The following is a 17,961-nucleotide window of genomic DNA, read 5'->3' as shown; positions in this document are numbered from 1 at the left end:
TTATTTATATCTAACTTAGATATATCTTATTTATATCTTTTGTACATTAACCACAGTGCATTTCCACTATGGGGGAAAAAGCTTTTTTTTAATTTAATTTTATTATTATTATTATTATTATTATTGTTAACAATTTTCTCAGAACCTTGAGTCTATGTTTTTTTTTTTTCTGGGTTTACATCTCGTTTTTTTGTTTCTGTGTTAATAACATAACAAATAATAATAATAACAATAATAAATTGTAATAAAATGATGATAATAAATGTAAAAAATGTTGTAAATTTATTTTACAACTCTGACTTTTTACTCAGAATTCTGAATTTATATCTCGCAAGTTTTCCCCACCATAAAATATAAATAGATAAATTCTAAAAACATTATTGCGAATTTTTATTCTCACTTTTTTATCTTGCAGTTGTAAGTTTGTGTGTCATAATTCAGACTTTTCAGAATTTTCTCAGAATTGATAGCTTATAACCCCAAAATTATGAACTGTCAACAGAAATTTTATATATATATATAGCTTATTTTCGACCCGTGATAAAAAAATCATTATATATTTGGTAATTAAAAACAAAATTATGTATATATATATACATATATAGTCGCAATGATTTTTTTTTATCACGGGTCCAAAAAAATAAGCTTCCATACTACTCTATTTAATTTTATATTAAATATTTGGTAATTTAAAAATGTAGTTAAGACGTAATGCACGAATGAACGCAAACGAGTACATTTAATAAAAATAAAGTTAACAAAGATTGCCCAAGTAGGAAGTGTCAGTTCTCTTCGCGCATGCGCACTTCAGTTCGCGCTTTGAACAGTGTGGCGCGAATCCGGTGAGTACTGAAGCGGCGGTCTGTGTAGACGTGTCGTACATAGACGATGAATTAGCGAGTTTTGCTTGTTTTAAGCTTAACATATTTATCGAATCGCTACAGTTTTTCCTCATTGTTCTTATCAGTGTGTAATGAGTGAGAAAACAGCTGCTGTTTCTACACGCGACGCGATAAAAACAAGTGTCTTCCTTTATAATAAACAAAGCTGTGTAGATTTGACGCGTCGCGTCGTTCTCTTTTATTTTATAGTTTTATAGTCTTTTATATTTTCCACATTCGTATTCCATTGTTCTTTAAAGAATACCACGGTACTGTACCATAGTATACAAAGAGTACTATAGTATAACCGTGCCGCATATCTAAAAAAAATGCTTTATCCTATTTAAAAACAACTATCGCTTCCGAAAATTAACCATGGGTTTACTACAAATAAAACCAAAAAAACATGGTTACTATAGTTAAATCATGATAACCTCAAATTAAGCAGTTTTGCTGTACCAACCATAGTTTAATCACAGTATGTGCACTAAAACTGTGGTTAACAAATGATAATAAACATTTTAAAAAAAACTAAAAAAAAACCCCAAAAAAACCCAAAAACTACAACCAACCTACTAAAAACCAAAACTACACTAGTTCATTTTGGTAAGCGATACAGTATGATACTGTAGTACATGTAGTTGTCAGTGGTTTGTTTTACATATCTTGAGGTTTTGTCAGGTTTTGAGCTGGTCTGACTCACTTCGTGTTTTTCTCTGCAGTTTTTGATGATGAAACCAGCCCGAGGGTCAGGAAGGGCCTCCACACGGGGCCCCAGAGGAGCCGCAGACAGGAACACACACAAGACCGATAAAGTGAGACGCAGTTGGCCGAACTCGAATTTATTATTATTATCATTAATAATAATAATAATTATTTTTTTTGCCATTAAAGCCTTTTATTAAAAATGTATAAAACAATATATTGTTCATATTAATATATGAACAGTCATAAGGAATTTATGTATGTCTCACTTTACAACTACTAACATCCAGATACATGCATACAATGCCCAATTCATTTATCAGTAATATAGTTTTCCTGATTTTAGATTTAATACTAAAATAACAATTTGGTATATTCTAAATGTGACCCTGGATCACAAAACCAGTCATAAGGATCATTTTTTCAAAATTATACATCATATGAAAGCTGAATAAATAAGCTTTTCATTGATTCATTTTCATTCATACATTTACAGTAGGAATTTTACAAAATATCTTAATTGAACATGATCTATACTTAATTTCCAAATTATTTTTGCCATAAAAGAAAAATCAATAATTTTAACCCATACAATGTATTTTTGGCGACTGATAGAAATAAACCCCAGCGACTTAAGACTGGTTTTGTGGTCCAGGGTCACAAATGTGATCTTTTGTTATACTAAAAAAAAAAAAGTGCATCTGGAAAAGATTGTAATTAGCACAAGTGTTTTTTTCTTATCAATATAATATTTTACAAAAAAAACCCTGATATTGCTTGATTTGATGATTCTGAGTTTGATGTTCCAATTAAGGGCTTAAAAGGTCTTTAATCAAAGCAGAAAGTCTTAATTTCATTAAAGACATGACATTAAATGTTGCATGCCCTGCAACAAAAAGAATATCCCTCAGTATTTCTGCCTCGTTTTCCAACACAAATATCTAAACATCCTAAATCAAGATACACTTGAGATGCAAAATGAACATATGGAGTTTTGTTTTCTGAGAAACTGAGCAAAATTAAGTGAGTTTATGTTTAAAACAAGAATAAATATCTGTCAATGTCCGTATGTGCCCACTAACAGATTTTTTTTTTTTTAATCATAAACATTTAGTTTTGATCAGTTTCTCAAGACAATTTATTAAGCAGTAATAGAGGTCTGTTGGGAACATTTACATTTAGAGACTGTGTTGTATTGAGTTGTTTTCAGTTTATTCCCTAAAATTTCTGTGCTTGGTCTTAAAAACGTTTTAATTTCATATATGTGAAATTCATACATGTGAAAAGTAGCTGAGAACTGAACAAACAGTTGTGTTTGGGCACATGTGAAGTCAGGAATTGTGTCTTTGTGGTGTTTTTCTGCTGATTAAGGGGTAAAACAAGACTTCCTGACCACACAAATGGTTGTGGAAAGTAAAAATGCTACAAAATGCATGATATTTCGTAAGAAAGCCTGATGTGCTTCATCAAAACAGGCACAATTTTTTGAATCAGCTCCTTGAATTAGTGAAAAAAGCACTTATTAGATTATTAAAATATGATAAAAATCAATAAAAGCTACAATATAAACATGCTCAATGCTTTTCTTTCAGACGTCCAAAGCCATTGCTGAAGGCCCACGTCCGGAGTCATCAAAGAAACATGACGGTAAGTTGAGAAATGATGTGAGATGTCTGTACTTGAACGCTTCAGCAGACTCATTGCGTAAGGTGAGCTTATTCTGAAACTCATTTGTCAACCTGCTGAGTTTCTTGTTTCTGAAAGTTTGCCAACAACAACAATGAGCTACTGAAAAGCCTTTGTTTCCCCCGTTCCTCTGAAAATGTCAATTCTGCCATCATTTTCTAACACACACACATGACGTAGATTCTGTAAAACTCAAAAAGAAAAGCAGATTGTTTATTCTGCTTTTTATCATGCAGTTAAAGCAAACCGTGAACATTAGACTTCAGAAAGTGCCATAAAGTATCATAAACAGTTCATCCAGGTGAAATGGAAGGTGTAATATCTTTCAGAAATCTCATTTATAAATACTTATATTTGACATCAGTGAAACCAATCAAATGGGCTTTAGAAAGATTAAATATGTGAAATAAAAAAGCTTTAAAAAAAAATTGTACTGTTCACACAGTGAATTTAATTTAAAACTTAAATTTAAAGGAGATCCATGTTCAATCCATGAAATAAATCTTGAAAAAAAAATCCAGCTTTATTTTCTATATATACACTATAACATTAATAATACCAAACATTAATTTATTAAAATGCTCTTGAATTATTGTTTATACATGGAGGAAACCGCAATTACATGTATTTATTAAGGATATATTTCTGTAAACCTGATATTTACATTGCAGCATGGTTATTATAGTTAACTAAATTGAAATTAAAATTTAAATTACTTGAAATAAAATAAAACAATTACTGAAATAAAGCAATTTAGTGCACTAAAATAAACTGAAATAAAAATTAATAAAAATATGTAGACATAAAAACAAAAAAATAGTAAAAATTACAAAAAAATAAACAGGAAAATATTAAAATAAGGTGACTTTTTACTAAAAACTGTATTATCTTAATGAATCTAAAATGTGTTAAGAAATAAAAGGGTCTTTGTATATGCATTAACATTAATTGATTAAAAATTAATTTATAATTAATGTGAATAAAAATCAAATATGATGAATGCATGCCTAATGTAAACGTGTGGGTGAGGTCTAAGATGTCATCAAATGATGACAGAATTGGCATTTTTAGCTGAATTATTTCTTTAAAATTCTGTATTGTGTCTGAATATATCGGTCTGTTGTTTTACAGTGATTAATGGCATAACTATTTTTCCTCTGATTTTGTGTTAAAACCTCAGCGATTGCTGGAAAGAGTAAGAATAAGGCAAACTGGAGGCCGCTGACCAAGTCTTCCCTACTGGCTCTGGAGAACATGCTGGGTTTGTCCGTACTGTGAGTAACATGTTATGAAATAATTACGTGTGCGTGCAGATTGCTTCCTCGTCACGGTCTGATTGTTATCTTTTCTTCGTTCTTTTGACTCACAAAGATCCGTACTGGCATTGAAAAGCAGAGAAAAAGAAGAATCGCAGAAGCATCTCAACCTCCTTAAAGACCAGTAAGAGAGGTTCTGCCAAACACCTCCTTTTGTTTTTCCAAGCACTTCAGGCCTGACTCTTTCCCACTATGCTTTCGCAGGTTCCTGACTAAGTGTGCACAGCTTTCTGTTCCCCCAACGAAACATGGAGACCTTATGCACGTGTCCCATCAGTTCAAAGCAGAGAGTAAGAAGTCTGAGAATGGCAGGAAGACGCTTGAGGCTTTAGAGGTGATGAACGAACAGAATCACGATGATCAGTTGATCGGTTGATCATGACACGGCCACTTATTAACCTTTGTGTGTTCAGGAGAACGTGCGCTCGGTCGTAAGCACTCTGGAGGAGATGGAGGTGCAGATGGATAGCTTGGAGGAGAAATGCAGGATAATGAGAAGCAAACTAGAGGATGAAGAGGAAAAGGCACAAGAGGTTGAAGCACGCTTCGTTAATTTGCTGACACGCAACTGGTTTTACCGATGGTTGTTTAATCCTGGTGTTTGTCTCTGATCTGTTCCAGTTTCTCCAGCTGTCAGAACAGACAGTTCTGCGTCTTTCTGCTTTACCGTCTCGTCCAGTCAATGAGCCGACGCTACAGGTACATCACACTACATTTCCGGTCAAATGAAACCTATGAACTACAGTCGAGATTGCTTTTTTAACTTTGAAGAAGTCATATTTGTGACACCTGGACCACAAAACCAGTCATAAGTATAGATACATTATACATACATTGTATGGGTCAAAATTGTAAGTTTATGCCAAAAATCATTAAGATATTACGATCATGTTCCATGAAAATATTTTGTACATTTCCTACCGTAAATATATCAAAACGTAATTTTTGATTAGTAATCAGGCATGAAAATCCCTCACCTTTCGGCGAAATTCGCCATTTTGAAGCCAAAACAGGTGACCCACGTGAATCGTGTAGATCTGATGAGAAATTCTTTTTGAGGGGGTGGGGGGAGGGGTCTTGGATGGTATTTATTGATTAATTAAAACTTAATATAAAGTGGATTTGAGCCATTTCAAATCGTGAAAGCTGAGCGTCCCGCGTTCGTAGACCGTGCGTGCCATCCACTGACCTCCAGGGCGCCATTTCTTCCTGCGGGACAATCCGCGTGGGAGAAGACGACAGGGGAGAGATCCACAATTTAATTTCGTGGTGTGTATGTGTCACCAAAGGCTTAGTCGCCGTTCACATGCAGCCCGTTTTGCGCGTGCAAACTATTTATTTTCAATGGAGCCGCGCAGTTTAAAATCCAAAGCAGAAATGTTTTTGTAACTGACAGCGCCTTCACGGTTGCCTAGTAACAGCAGATGCTACAGAAGCGCGAGCACCCAAGCGCTCTGAAATTGGTGGAGGAAGCGACGCGCCTCGCGTTTTCCACGTGTTTTTAGACGCTTCATGTGAACGTACCCTTAAGAGAGTAAGTTACATTTAATGCTAAAGTATCGTTAACACTAATACAAACATTATTTTTGCAGTATGAGTGTGTTAGGGCAGAACGATGCAGCTCTATTTCATATGTCTTTAGACAAATGTCAATACAGTATTTTTTCAGAACCTGTGCTTGGCTTATTATTCCATTCAACTTATTTGGCTACTGTAAAACTGGCAAAGGGAAACTTTTATCAAACATGTTTTTTTTCTGGCATGCTCTGTCTGCAATAGCAAATAGCATTTGTGGTTGATGGTATGTTTTTCGATAATGGTAGAAAACACTTATTAGGTTGATTTCTTTGCCCAAAAAAACAAACAAAAAACAAAAAACTTGGCTGTCAATCTTGATGGAAGAATAAATAAGTTAAGTTACAGCATGTCCCCTAATGAGGCCGTAATATTTATTCTGTGGGAGTCCCCCCACCTCCCGACCTCATCAGAGGCCACATCACCCCTCGAGCACCCTTCTCACCTTTTTCACCCCTGACCCATTTTCATGCCTGAGTAATATGCAATGATAAGAACTTTATTGCATTGCTGGACAACTTTAAAGGTGATTTTCTCAATATTTTGAATTGTTGCACCCTCAGATTCCAGATTTGTATTTCAAGTATTGTCCTATCCTAACAAATACATCAATGGAAAGCTTATTTATTCAGCTTTCAGATGATGTATAAATCTGAATTTAAAAATTTGACCCTTAAATGTGCTCCAGGGTCATATTTAAGCATAGAATTAAATGATAAATGAGGTTTTGCTTGAAGAGAAGGTTTTTGTTCATAGGCCTGTTAAGTTTTTTGGCATTATGAATTTATTTCTTTGACAGTTAAGCAATTGTCATGTGTAATGGATATATATTTATATGTTAGTATCTGCTTACTATAGACCAAAGAATAAAATAAATAAAAAAAGGTAATTGTACTTTCTTGCAATTACGTTTATATCTTTCAGTTCTGACTTTTTTGTAAACACCATTGAATAAAAAATTTAATTTTTATAAAGTTAAACTTTTTGTCTCACAGTTTAGATCATTTTCGCAATTTATATCTTAGACTTTTCCAAGTTATAAACGCGTGATTTGCAATTGTAGCGTTTTTCCACTGGATTGTGATTTTATGATGCAATTCTGCATTTATTTATTGTATTTCTTGTATGAGTTTATATCTTGCAGTTTGGATTTTTTCCTCTTAGAATTGCTTGTTATAAACGTACAATTCTGAATTAACATCTCGCAATTCAGATTTTTTTTTCTCTCAGATTTGCAATTCTGCATTTATATCATTCACATCTCATTTTGGACTTTTTTTTTCTCAGAACTGTGAGAAAAAATAATTATGATATAAAAAGTCTATGCTGATTTAAAAAAAAAAAATACAGAAATGTGAGAAACTGTTGAACTATTGAACTATTGAGAAACATTATAAATTCCCAAAATGTTGAGTTCACAGGTTTGTTGCATTGCTGCAATGATGATTTGCAAGCAAATGTGTTTATATGCCATAAAAATAATGTCGCAATGCTTTAAGTCTTAATGGTTCTAAAAATAGACTCTCTTGTCCTTTTTCTTTTTTCTTTTACTTTTTCTTTTTTTTCTTTTTTTGGAATTTGTGTAAAATGGGACATTTTTTAGGGACATTTCTCCCAAATAAGATGACCAGTTGCAATCTGAGTAATATCAATATTGATTTTATCACTTTGGAATTCATTTTCGGTTGTCACCTTGACCACAAGTAGGCCATGGACACACTGCAAGTTCCAGAAAAGACAGCTGTAACAACAGCAACATTTTGGCATCTTGCAGGAGTAAATGAGAATTTAGCCGTTTGGTATCTGCCTTTTTTGGCTAAACACTCTTACACTTTTTCTACACACAACTTTTTTTTTTTTTGGTCAATTTTCACCAAACTTCCGCTGATAGATGTGCTGTGCTTTGTTTATGCTGGAGAGGCTGCTTTAGAGAACGCTGTCTTGCAGTGTTGCCATGTCCTCGTATGTACAAGCGCTTTTAGGCATGTTGTTCAGGGCTCTATGCTTACTTTTCTTTTTAGGACCACTTCTGTGTCTAACTTAAAAATTTAGGAGCACAGTCAACATTTCAGGAGCACATTCTAAACAATAATCAAAAAATATGATCAAAAATTTGCCTTCTCATTATGGATATTTCCCCATATTTGACTCCTTAAAGTGATTTAAAGGGGAATTTTGTTTTTACCTTTGTAATGGTATTTTTCCGATTTTATTAAAAGTATATTGTCTTTTGTGTCAAATTTTTAAAAAATTATATTTTATAAGCTTCTTAAAAAAAGTCACTGATTTAATTATTGAATCATTCATTCATTTGATTCATTCAAACAGCTGATTCATGCAGGAATAAAGCAAGTAACTGTCTTTACGAATGAATGGTAATTGAATGATTTACTCAGTAGATTTGTTTAAAAACGCATGTTCATTCATAAACAAAACAGTGCTGTGTTTGAATGGAGATGTGAAACGGCTCAGTGACTTGTTTTAAACTATTTTTGATGACGAATTAGAGCAAAATCAGGCAATAGTGTTATAGTCAGACCATGTAAGTCACTTAATATTAAGTTGTTCTTTATTTAACTGTTGTATTAAATCAATACTTAAAAATCATTAAAAGCTCTCACTAATCTTAGTTCATCACAGAGTTCCATTATAATCAAGTGCACAATGAATCTCTTATTTACACTCTCTCTACACGTTGTTTGTAAAAGGATTGGTGAGAGACGTCTGTGGTACATTACTCAACATTGCAAAAACACGTAGAAACTTTTGAAGTTTCCCTCAGCGCAAACACAAATATGCGGGTTGGGTCAGTCGCACTGATGCTCCGAAATGTGTTTTCAGTCACAAATGACTAAAATGGTTGCACTGTAGAGCCCTGTTGTTTGGTCTTAGCTCATAAAGCTAGGCATTTTATGGGGTTAATGTTGTGGATATAAGATATGTAATTTTTTTGGCTTCATAAAACATAAAGCTTTTGGGTGTTTTAGTATTTTTTTTGTGCTTGTACTTGTTTGTAGTGTTTTTTTCTATGAAGATCTGGGAACACTGACACTTTACCGCAGGGCTCGTGAGCACAACTAGCCCCGTGTCAAAATGTGCTAAGGTTAAGACTTGGAATAAACTTGAAATACAGATGAAGACACATTTCTGATGCGGGTTTAAATACGTCATTAACAACTAGTTGTTCAGTTCAGTTTCGTACACACTGTATAGAATTTCTCTGAATGCGGTTGTCACTAACTCTATATTTTGGGAGTTAATGCAGTTGTTGAATGTGGTTGTCACTCGTGTATTTTAGTGAATTATGTGTGTACAGAACGCAATGCAGATGTAAAATTTGAACTGACAACTGAATTTAGCTACAGTGTGTACGTGGCCGTAGTGTTTTGAATTAGAGTATTTATGTTGATCAGTAAAACGTTACGGACTAGTGAGCCTCAAAAGCCTTAATGTGTAATTTGTGCATAATGAATCAGCCAAGTATGGCCGGGTTCACAGACGGCAGCAACATTTTTTGTTCTATGGTGTGAGGTTTTGACACCTACTTCACCACATCTTCATGAAAAATGCACTCCGTAGTGTGTACAGAGTTAAAACACATGTTGAGAAACCTTCACCTTATATGGAGCATTAGCAAAGTAATACAGACAGACTTGATGCAATGTTTTCAGGAAAAGCAGTTTCAACACCAAACAGGGTACTTTTTGGAAATGTTGTGCAAGTGATTCACAATATGCTTTTGCTAATCACAACAAATGAGCAACTGCGATCCAAAGTGAATGGCTGGTTTTAGGCGTAATTGCAGCTTAATTCAAGTCAAGCAGGACCATGTGCTGAATTACCAGGGTTTTCGTGAGTCTTAAAAAAAGTCTTTCACTAATTAAGGCCTTAAAAGGTCTTAAGTCAGAGCAGAAAGTCTTAAATTCTTAAGTTGTGACATTAAATGTTGGATCCAGTGCCAAAAAACAAATCTTCCTAAGTATTTTTTCTTGTTCAAAATAAATATCTAAACATCCTTAAATCAAGATACACTTACTTGAGCTGCAAAATGAAGATAAATTAATCTTGTTTTCTAAAAATGTGAACAAAATGACCTGAGTTAGAATCTCCTTGGAGATTTTGGAGATTTTTCTGACTCCATTGGCAGATACTTGTTTTTGTTTTAATCGTAAACCCTGATTTACAGACTCATGTGTTATTGGTCCTTCAGGAGCACCTCATGAAGATCGTCCCCGATCCTCCGGCGGTGGTCCAAGCGCTTCAGGCGGCTCCTGTCCTCGAGGATGTGAGGACCTTTCTGAGGCTCGCACATAAACAGGTGGATGCAGTGCAAGCAGCTCACAGAGACACAGCCCTGGACTGAGCGTCACAGACAAAGACACTAAACTTTACACATAAACAAAATAACTGCTTATTTATTTAAAAACGACAAGGTTGCATAGAGAAATAGACACGGAAATTACATTCTTATCGAGCATTAATACTGCAGCATCAAGCGCTGGAATTCAGTTTTACTTTCAGATTTAGCTTTGATAGGAAACTTTCTGCTGTCTGTCAAGATTATATATGATAAACTGATTAACAACATCATCTTAATCCTTAACATGTTTGGTTTGATGTCTGATCTTTTGTTTTAAATGTTTTGCTAATGAAAATGTTTTATGTAAGGCACATTTGTACAGCGTAAGATATAACAGAACATTCTTTATGCTTAATTTAAGCCTTTAGTCACAGGAAAGTCTTTCATTTGCTGTTCCTAAAATGTAAGTGGTACAATGCATCACAATTAAATCCAAGATTAAAAAAAATCGTGTAAATTACAGAACAGTTCTTGGGAAATGCTTTCATGTCCATCAAATGAAGTTTCAGTCAGTGTCTTGTAGGGCTGGGCGATATGGCAAAAAATTAAAATTACTCTGTTTTTTTTTTTTTTTTATTATGACCATTTATTTATTTATTTATTTATTTATTTTTTCTATATATTTTTAAAATGATTTTTAACTAGTCAACTTGAAAATGTAACTACACGATTCAAGTAACTTTTTCTTTATTAACCCTCTTGTTAAAGAAAATTCTATTCCAGTTGCACCATGCAACATGATGTAAATGTTAAACAAATCACTTTTTTTTTTTTTTTAAATATCTCTGAGATGCATGAACTACAACTATATCTTGTACAAACTTCTCTTATACATATTATATGGTAAGAAATAAGCCAAAATGCTTTTAAAAAAGCTCAAAAGTCAAGGTAATTGAAAATGGCTGAAGGTATAACATTAGGGGTCTATGAAATCCGTTTTATTTTTTCCAAAATTATTATTATTATTTTTTTTTTTATTTATTTATTTATTTATTTAAATTCTGTTTTTTCCATTTAAATTTCTCTGGACTTTTAATGGTTAAATGACATTTTGATAGTCAAAAAGCATGTCTAATTAGTCATTAAATTATTAAACTTATTTTAACAATTTAATATCAATTTATTAAAACTTTAACAAAAAATGACATGTTTAGGGCCCTGTGAAATGTTTTATTTTTGCCCACCTTAGTTTTAGTCAAATTCTTTGTTCTAGCATGTCTAAATATTTGAATGCAGTTTCATTTATTCTTACAGTAGCTTTGTGAAATGTTTATTTGCATTTTTCATTTTATCAAATGAAAGCATAAAGCATTAATTTCATGTATCTTATAATGAACTAAAATTAAACAAATTGTATTTTTTCGCAATTAAAGGGGATTTACTATTACAACTAAAACAGTGAAGAAATATATGATTATTCCTTAAAAATAAGGTTTTAATAATTTTAGTAGTAGTAGTATGTACATTTTACTGAACAATAGTAATGTATTTCTGCCGCAATGTCTTCATGTGAAACCAAACATTTATATTTATACCTTTTCGGTGTATATGATACGACGATAGTTTTGCTCTAATGAAACAGTAAAATGCTCAGAGCAGTTCTTGAGATTTTGTCCATGTTATTATGTCCTCATTTAGTGAGACCACACACGCTTCAGTACGAGTAGTAAACGAAACGGCACGTCTGTGCCATTCGTTACCACAGAGACAAACAGAATTCATATTTAAACAGTTGTTTTGCAGCTTAATATTTACAAATATTTGTCCGTATCGTGATTTAAGTATAATGACCTACGTTTGATTCATTCATCCAAACTTTGACACATTCCGTGACATTCTGCATTAAACTGTAAATTATATTTTAATAACTGGATTCTGCGATTCAGTCCACGTTTTCCACATGTATAACACCAGGTATAACACCAGTAAACTATTAACTACAAATGTGCTGTAAAAAGAAAAAAACAGCAGCCTTCAGCCTATCATCATGATGAAACATGAAATATCAGACATACAGTAGTTCTTCACAGGTTTTTTTATGTGATTGCGCTGCTTTTGAAATTGTTTTTTCTATGTAAACATGGATGCGTTTGACTGTTGCGCTCTCATCTTATGCGTGAAGCAGCATTATAAAAACACGGCACTCAAATTAAAAGAAGTTCACTCCCACCTTCTTGCACGTTTTTCCTATTCCACTGCCTGTGTTGCATCTTTGTCAACACAAAAGCTCATTCTGTGTGCGTATGAGCACATCACGCTTTTCTCTTTCCTGTTATCACTGGCATATTGTCAGAGTGTCTAATTCGAACGTTTGTTAATATGTCTATTCAAAATCACGATTCTTCGATTTCTAAGAAAATACATGGCAAAACATGAAATTTGAATAAATTGATAAAATCGCCCAGCCCTAGTCTCTTGAGATTTACACTGTTTTCTGCTTGTGATCTCCGATGTTGTCCGTCTGCAGATCAGTATTTTAAAACTCAGAATCCCTCCTTCGTAAGGACTTTCTGCGTAAAGACTCTGATAACTCCTCGTTAAAGACCCGCTCGATCGTCGAGATGAGCGACGCGCGAACCGTGCGTCCGAGTCCGCGAGCCGCGAACACGTACAGGACGGGGTTGAGCGCGCTCTTTACGTAAACCAGAAACAGCGCCACGTATGCCGCTCCGATCGCTCCTTCTTTGACCTTCTCCCAGCCCAGGCGCTTGTTCGAGAGGGCCCTCAAAAAGCGGCAGGTGAAGTACGGCACCCAGCAGGTGAGGAAGAGGAGCATGGTGAGGAGGAGTACGCGGTAGAGGCGGCTCAGTCGGTGGGATGTGTAACCCGGTCCGGATGCCGAGGTAGGTGAAGACATTGCGCTCTCAGCTTTCTTTGCACAAAAAATCACGGCGATGTTGCAGGACAAGAAGATCACCAGAGGGAGCAAGAATCCCGCCACGGTCTCCAGCACGATTAAGGCTTGTCCTACATCAACATCGCTTTCTACGCAAGCCATGCGGTTCTCCCAGTTAATGACTTTGGCCGTGCTGATATATGGCACAGCGAAGACCGCCGCCAACACCCATATTGCGGCGCAGGCCAGCGGCACGGCCCAACGAGGGCGTTTCAGTCGAGCCCAGACTGGTCTCATGAGACACAAGCAGCGCTCCACCGCGACGGCGCACAGCAGGAACGCGCTCGCGTACAATCCCAGGCATCGCAAATAAATCACCAGCTTGCATGCAGGCACCCCCAATGTCCAAGTGAAGTTGTTCACCAAGTAGGGCAGCATCAGCGGCGTACGTAACAACAGCACCAAGTCGGCGAGTGCCAGGTTCACCACGTAGATCCGGAAGCTGTCGGCACTCTGCGTTTCACCGCTCATTCCTTTGTTGCGGCACCAAACTCGAATCCCCAACGCCCAGACCACCAGAGCGTTTAGAGAAACGCCCACGATGAAGATCGTAACGGTCATGATCATCTGCAGCACGCGCATGCCCTCGCTGGGGTAGACGGTGGAATTGGTGTGGTTGGAGGTGTTCATTGGTTCTCTGTGGAAAAACAAGTGAGACACGTTCACTTGAGGCATTTCGTTATGCTTAAGAAACACATCTGTATGTTCTCTGGATGAAAAATGAAGGAAGTTGTGTGCAGTTTCCTCTTTCTGGAAGCATTATGAAATGCTTTGTTTTCAATGAAATAAAGTATGGCCATGTCACAATGCTTTCTGCATTAGTTCTTTTTAGGAAGGTACTATATGAATAAAAGCACACTATAGGTGTGTCTTAAGGGTCAATTTCGTGAAATTGAGATTTATACATCATCTGAACGCTGAATAAATAAGCTTTCCATTGATCTATGGTTTGTTAGGACAGGACAATAATTCCCCTTTCTATCAAACATTTTATTGGACTGTCCTGCTTTTAATGTGTGTAGAAAACTCTTTTACAGAAAAAGTTTTAGAATTTTTATTGTATGTTAATGTAAAAAATCTTGTGTAATTAACTTGTGTTTGTTTGTTTGCTGTTTTTTTTTAGGATAAGACAATATTTGGCAGAGATGCAACTATTTGAAAATCTGGAATCTGAGGGTGCAAAAAATCAAAATACTGCGAAAATCACCTTTAAAATTGTTCAAATTAAATTCTTAGCAATGCGTATTACTAATCACAAATTAAGTTTTGATATATTTATGGTAAGAAACCATGGAACATGATCTTAATATCCTAATCATTAAAAGAAAAAAAGAAAAATAAATCATTTTGACCCATACAATGCATTTTTGGCTATTGCTACAATATACCTGTGCTACTCAAGGCTGGTTTTGTGCTCCAGGGTCACATATAGGAAATGCATGCATTTCTGCTAAAAGATGAAGACTCAAATTTATGCACGTTGTGCAAAGCCTTTTCCATTAAACATGTTTTATTGTCCTGCTTTTAATGCAGCTAGACAACATTTTTATTCAGTAAACTCCGTTTAGTAGTGTTTTACCAGAAGGCTTTAACAATTATGTGTGAGTGTAACGCATCTTATATAATCACAACTTTTTTTTATTGTGTTAGTGCAACGCTTGTATGTTTCATAACTCAGTTCTTGCAATGAAAGTAGCCTCAGTTGCTGACACGGCATTAAAAACTACACTACTACTACAACGACACAGTTTTAGGGAACACAAACATTGTGCGGTTGCATAAACACAACCACAATGTTAAAGGATATTTCACCCAAAAATGAAAGTTTTGTCATCGTTTATTCACTCAGATCGTTCCAAACTCATATGCGTTTCTTTCTTTCTGCTGAACACAAAATTAGATATTTTGAAGCATGCAGTTGGTCCTCATTGATGTCCGTGGTGTTTGTTTCCCCATTTTGGTTAAAATAAATGTTCGACAGAAGAAAGAAACTCTTGCATGTTTGGAACAACGTGAGGGAGAGTAAATGATGACAGAATTTCCATTTTTATGTGAACTGTCCCTTTAAGACTTAAGAAGTTCTTTAGTTTAGAGCGGCAAAACGATTAGTCGCGATTAATAAATTAAATTTGAAACACTTGTAATTTATATTATATATAAATATTTTACATAAAAATCTAACATTTTTTCGTAATATATACATGTATGTGTGTGTATTTATATATACAAAATAAATATACACAGTACACACACAGTGTGCAAACATACATTTTTATTTTGAATCGATTAATCACGACTAATCGTTTTGCAGCTTTAAGTTAGTTTGAGCAACTAGCAGTTAATCAAGGGTTAATCAGTCTGTCTTTTCAGTTTCACATTAAGCTTATGAAAGTTATGACCAGTCTTTAAGAAAAATTTGCAAGACTAGTCTAAGCGGTCTATGCAACTGCCTGCATTAAGATGGTATTTAGATATTTAGAGCAAAATTATACTAATGTGTATATATAATAAAAATGTAAAATCTTACATTTTTGTAAATTTATTTGTATTTAAAGGACAGAATAATGTCAATATATTTTATATTTATACCATTTTTGTATTAATTTATATGCAATAATAATAATTTAAAATATTGTATTTTTTGTAAAAAAAATTTTAGTTAAGAATTCTGTTAATGTAATTATTTAATATTTATAATAATTATGCTAATATACATATCATAATTGTATATTTTTGTAAGTTTGGTTTAAAGGCAAAATTACACTAAAGCAATAATGTTTTTGAATTTTACATTACATACTTTTTTTTGTGCTAAGTATACTACAAATACATATTTATGTGCTTAATAAGAATACCCTGGTATACTAACCTTGTATACTTAAAGTCTGCTAGATTGGAACAGCAAATGTTGTGCTCAATTGTGCGGAAGTAGTGTTGAGTTACAACTACAGATTGTGCTAAAGTGGAACTTTTGCAAGCCAAGTATACTTCAGCTGCACTTTAGATATTTTGCATTTAGAGAGTGATATTGCTCTGAGATCATGCAATCAAGTCAAAACACATTTTAGTCACATTATTAAGAAATATGCATTGTGCAATAATGAAACAGACCAAATAAAGTTTAATTACAATTTTATATCAGTAAGTCTTAAGTAAAATGTCAGTGGATTTGAAGTATAATTGGTATGAAATAAACACCCTAGGTCTTTTTGTAACAGGGTAAACACAACTGTTTCTTCAAAATGTCTTTTGTGTTTAACAGAAGAAAGAAACTCATACAGGTTTGGAACAACTTGAAAGTGAGCAAATAAGATTTTAAATTTGGGGTGAGCGATTCTGTGAAATGTTAAAGTGCAGCAGCTCCAGACATGAATGATTCTTCAAATTGTGAGCGATCGGATGCGCAATTTTTACTTGCTGAATCAGAATACAGGCCAAACAATCCCACAGAACCATATCTAGAAACCTGATAGGTGAGACAGCCCCATCAGTGCTTTATCAATCACTAAAACCTTAAGATCAAATACAGGTGCAGTTGTGCGGTCATGCGGCGTGATGTGGTGGTGTTCTTATGAATGGTGAGTCGCAGGAATGTTAACTTTATTACCTGAAGGCGTAGCTTTCTTACACCCACAGCTGTCCTCACATTCATAACCTGTTTACACACATCCATAATGCATTCCTAGCATGTGAACACACCTACAGCGCTGCTTATCTAGAATGCAACGTTCACCACACGAGAGCATTTCAGTTTTACCTTAAATTCTCTGATTCAGCTGGTTTTGTATTTAATTAATAAATTAATAACTTGATTTGTTTAGAAAGTTTTACAGGTTAGTCATAGTTGAGGTTTATGAGTGTCTTACCTTCTTATGAGGCTCTGGTTGACTTGCATGCATTGACTCAGAGATCTGAGAGCTTTTGCTGATGGAGGATAAAAGAAAAGAGAGGGAGTGTTTCTGTGCTTTAAACTATCAGTGGGAGGGTTTAAACATGACACTGTCCCTTTCGAATCGATTGCAACATCAATGGACAGCATGAAACTACATTAAAATGTAGTATCTTCATTCATGTGCTGATTTACTATATTTATTTATTGCGTATGATAAGGGGCAGTTCATAAAATGTGAATCCTTCATGAGGTCTGGGATTACAGCTGGTTTGAGTGCAGAGGAATTTAAAATGAGACTCTTTTTTTTTTTTTTGCAACTGTACATATTAACTAGATTTATTTATTAGTTTATTTTAAAGAAATATTAGAAAATTTAGATTTTTTTAATTTATTTTATTTATTTTATTTTAATTTGTCCCATTATTTTCTTTTAGTAGTAATATAGTTTTTATTTTGGTTTTATTTTTTACATTTTGCTTTTTTTTTCATTATTTCTTTGTTGCCTTGCCTTTTTTCAAAATTTAATTTCAAATAATGACATTTCCTTTTCCTGATTTTAGTGAACTCTAATTACCCTGGATTCCACAACTCTCCTCAACAGGACACATGATTTGAAGAGTCAAAAAGATCAAACGCTCTGCTACAACTTA

General features: G+C 34.3%; 2 protein-coding genes across 3 annotated transcripts; one reads left to right on the top strand and one right to left on the bottom strand.

Moving 5' to 3' along the window:
- The first annotated feature begins 787 nt into the window (after window positions 1-787).
- On the top strand, window positions 788-10,569 carry cenpq (centromere protein Q). 2 transcript variants are annotated; one of them, XM_051119383.1, is made up of 9 exons: window positions 788-842; window positions 1,604-1,696; window positions 3,179-3,233; window positions 4,453-4,546; window positions 4,644-4,712; window positions 4,793-4,922; window positions 5,002-5,112; window positions 5,210-5,287; window positions 10,374-10,569. In XM_051119383.1, exons 2-9 carry the CDS (start codon window positions 1,610-1,612, stop codon window positions 10,524-10,526), a joined length of 777 nt encoding a protein of 258 aa, XP_050975340.1. In that variant the 5' UTR covers window positions 788-842; window positions 1,604-1,609; the 3' UTR covers window positions 10,527-10,569. The 2 variants fall into 2 exon arrangements, with proteins under 2 accessions (XP_050975340.1, XP_050975331.1); XM_051119374.1 differs by having other exon boundaries at window positions 5,002-5,121.
- LOC127170975 (C3a anaphylatoxin chemotactic receptor) lies at window positions 10,563-17,359 on the bottom strand. The gene is made up of 2 exons (XM_051119363.1): window positions 17,286-17,359; window positions 10,563-14,056 (listed from the first exon to the last, which is right to left on the bottom strand). Exons 1-2 carry the CDS (start codon window positions 17,312-17,314, stop codon window positions 13,000-13,002), a joined length of 1,086 nt encoding a protein of 361 aa, XP_050975320.1. The 5' UTR covers window positions 17,315-17,359; the 3' UTR covers window positions 10,563-12,999.
- Between the last annotated feature and the right edge of the window lie 602 nt (window positions 17,360-17,961).

Source organism: Labeo rohita, chromosome 1 (assembly GCF_022985175.1).
Source record: "Labeo rohita strain BAU-BD-2019 chromosome 1, IGBB_LRoh.1.0, whole genome shotgun sequence".
Taxonomy (NCBI): domain Eukaryota; kingdom Metazoa; phylum Chordata; class Actinopteri; order Cypriniformes; family Cyprinidae; genus Labeo; species Labeo rohita.
Note: the sequence above shows the minus strand (reverse complement) of the source record. Positions and strands in the feature narration are given on the sequence as shown.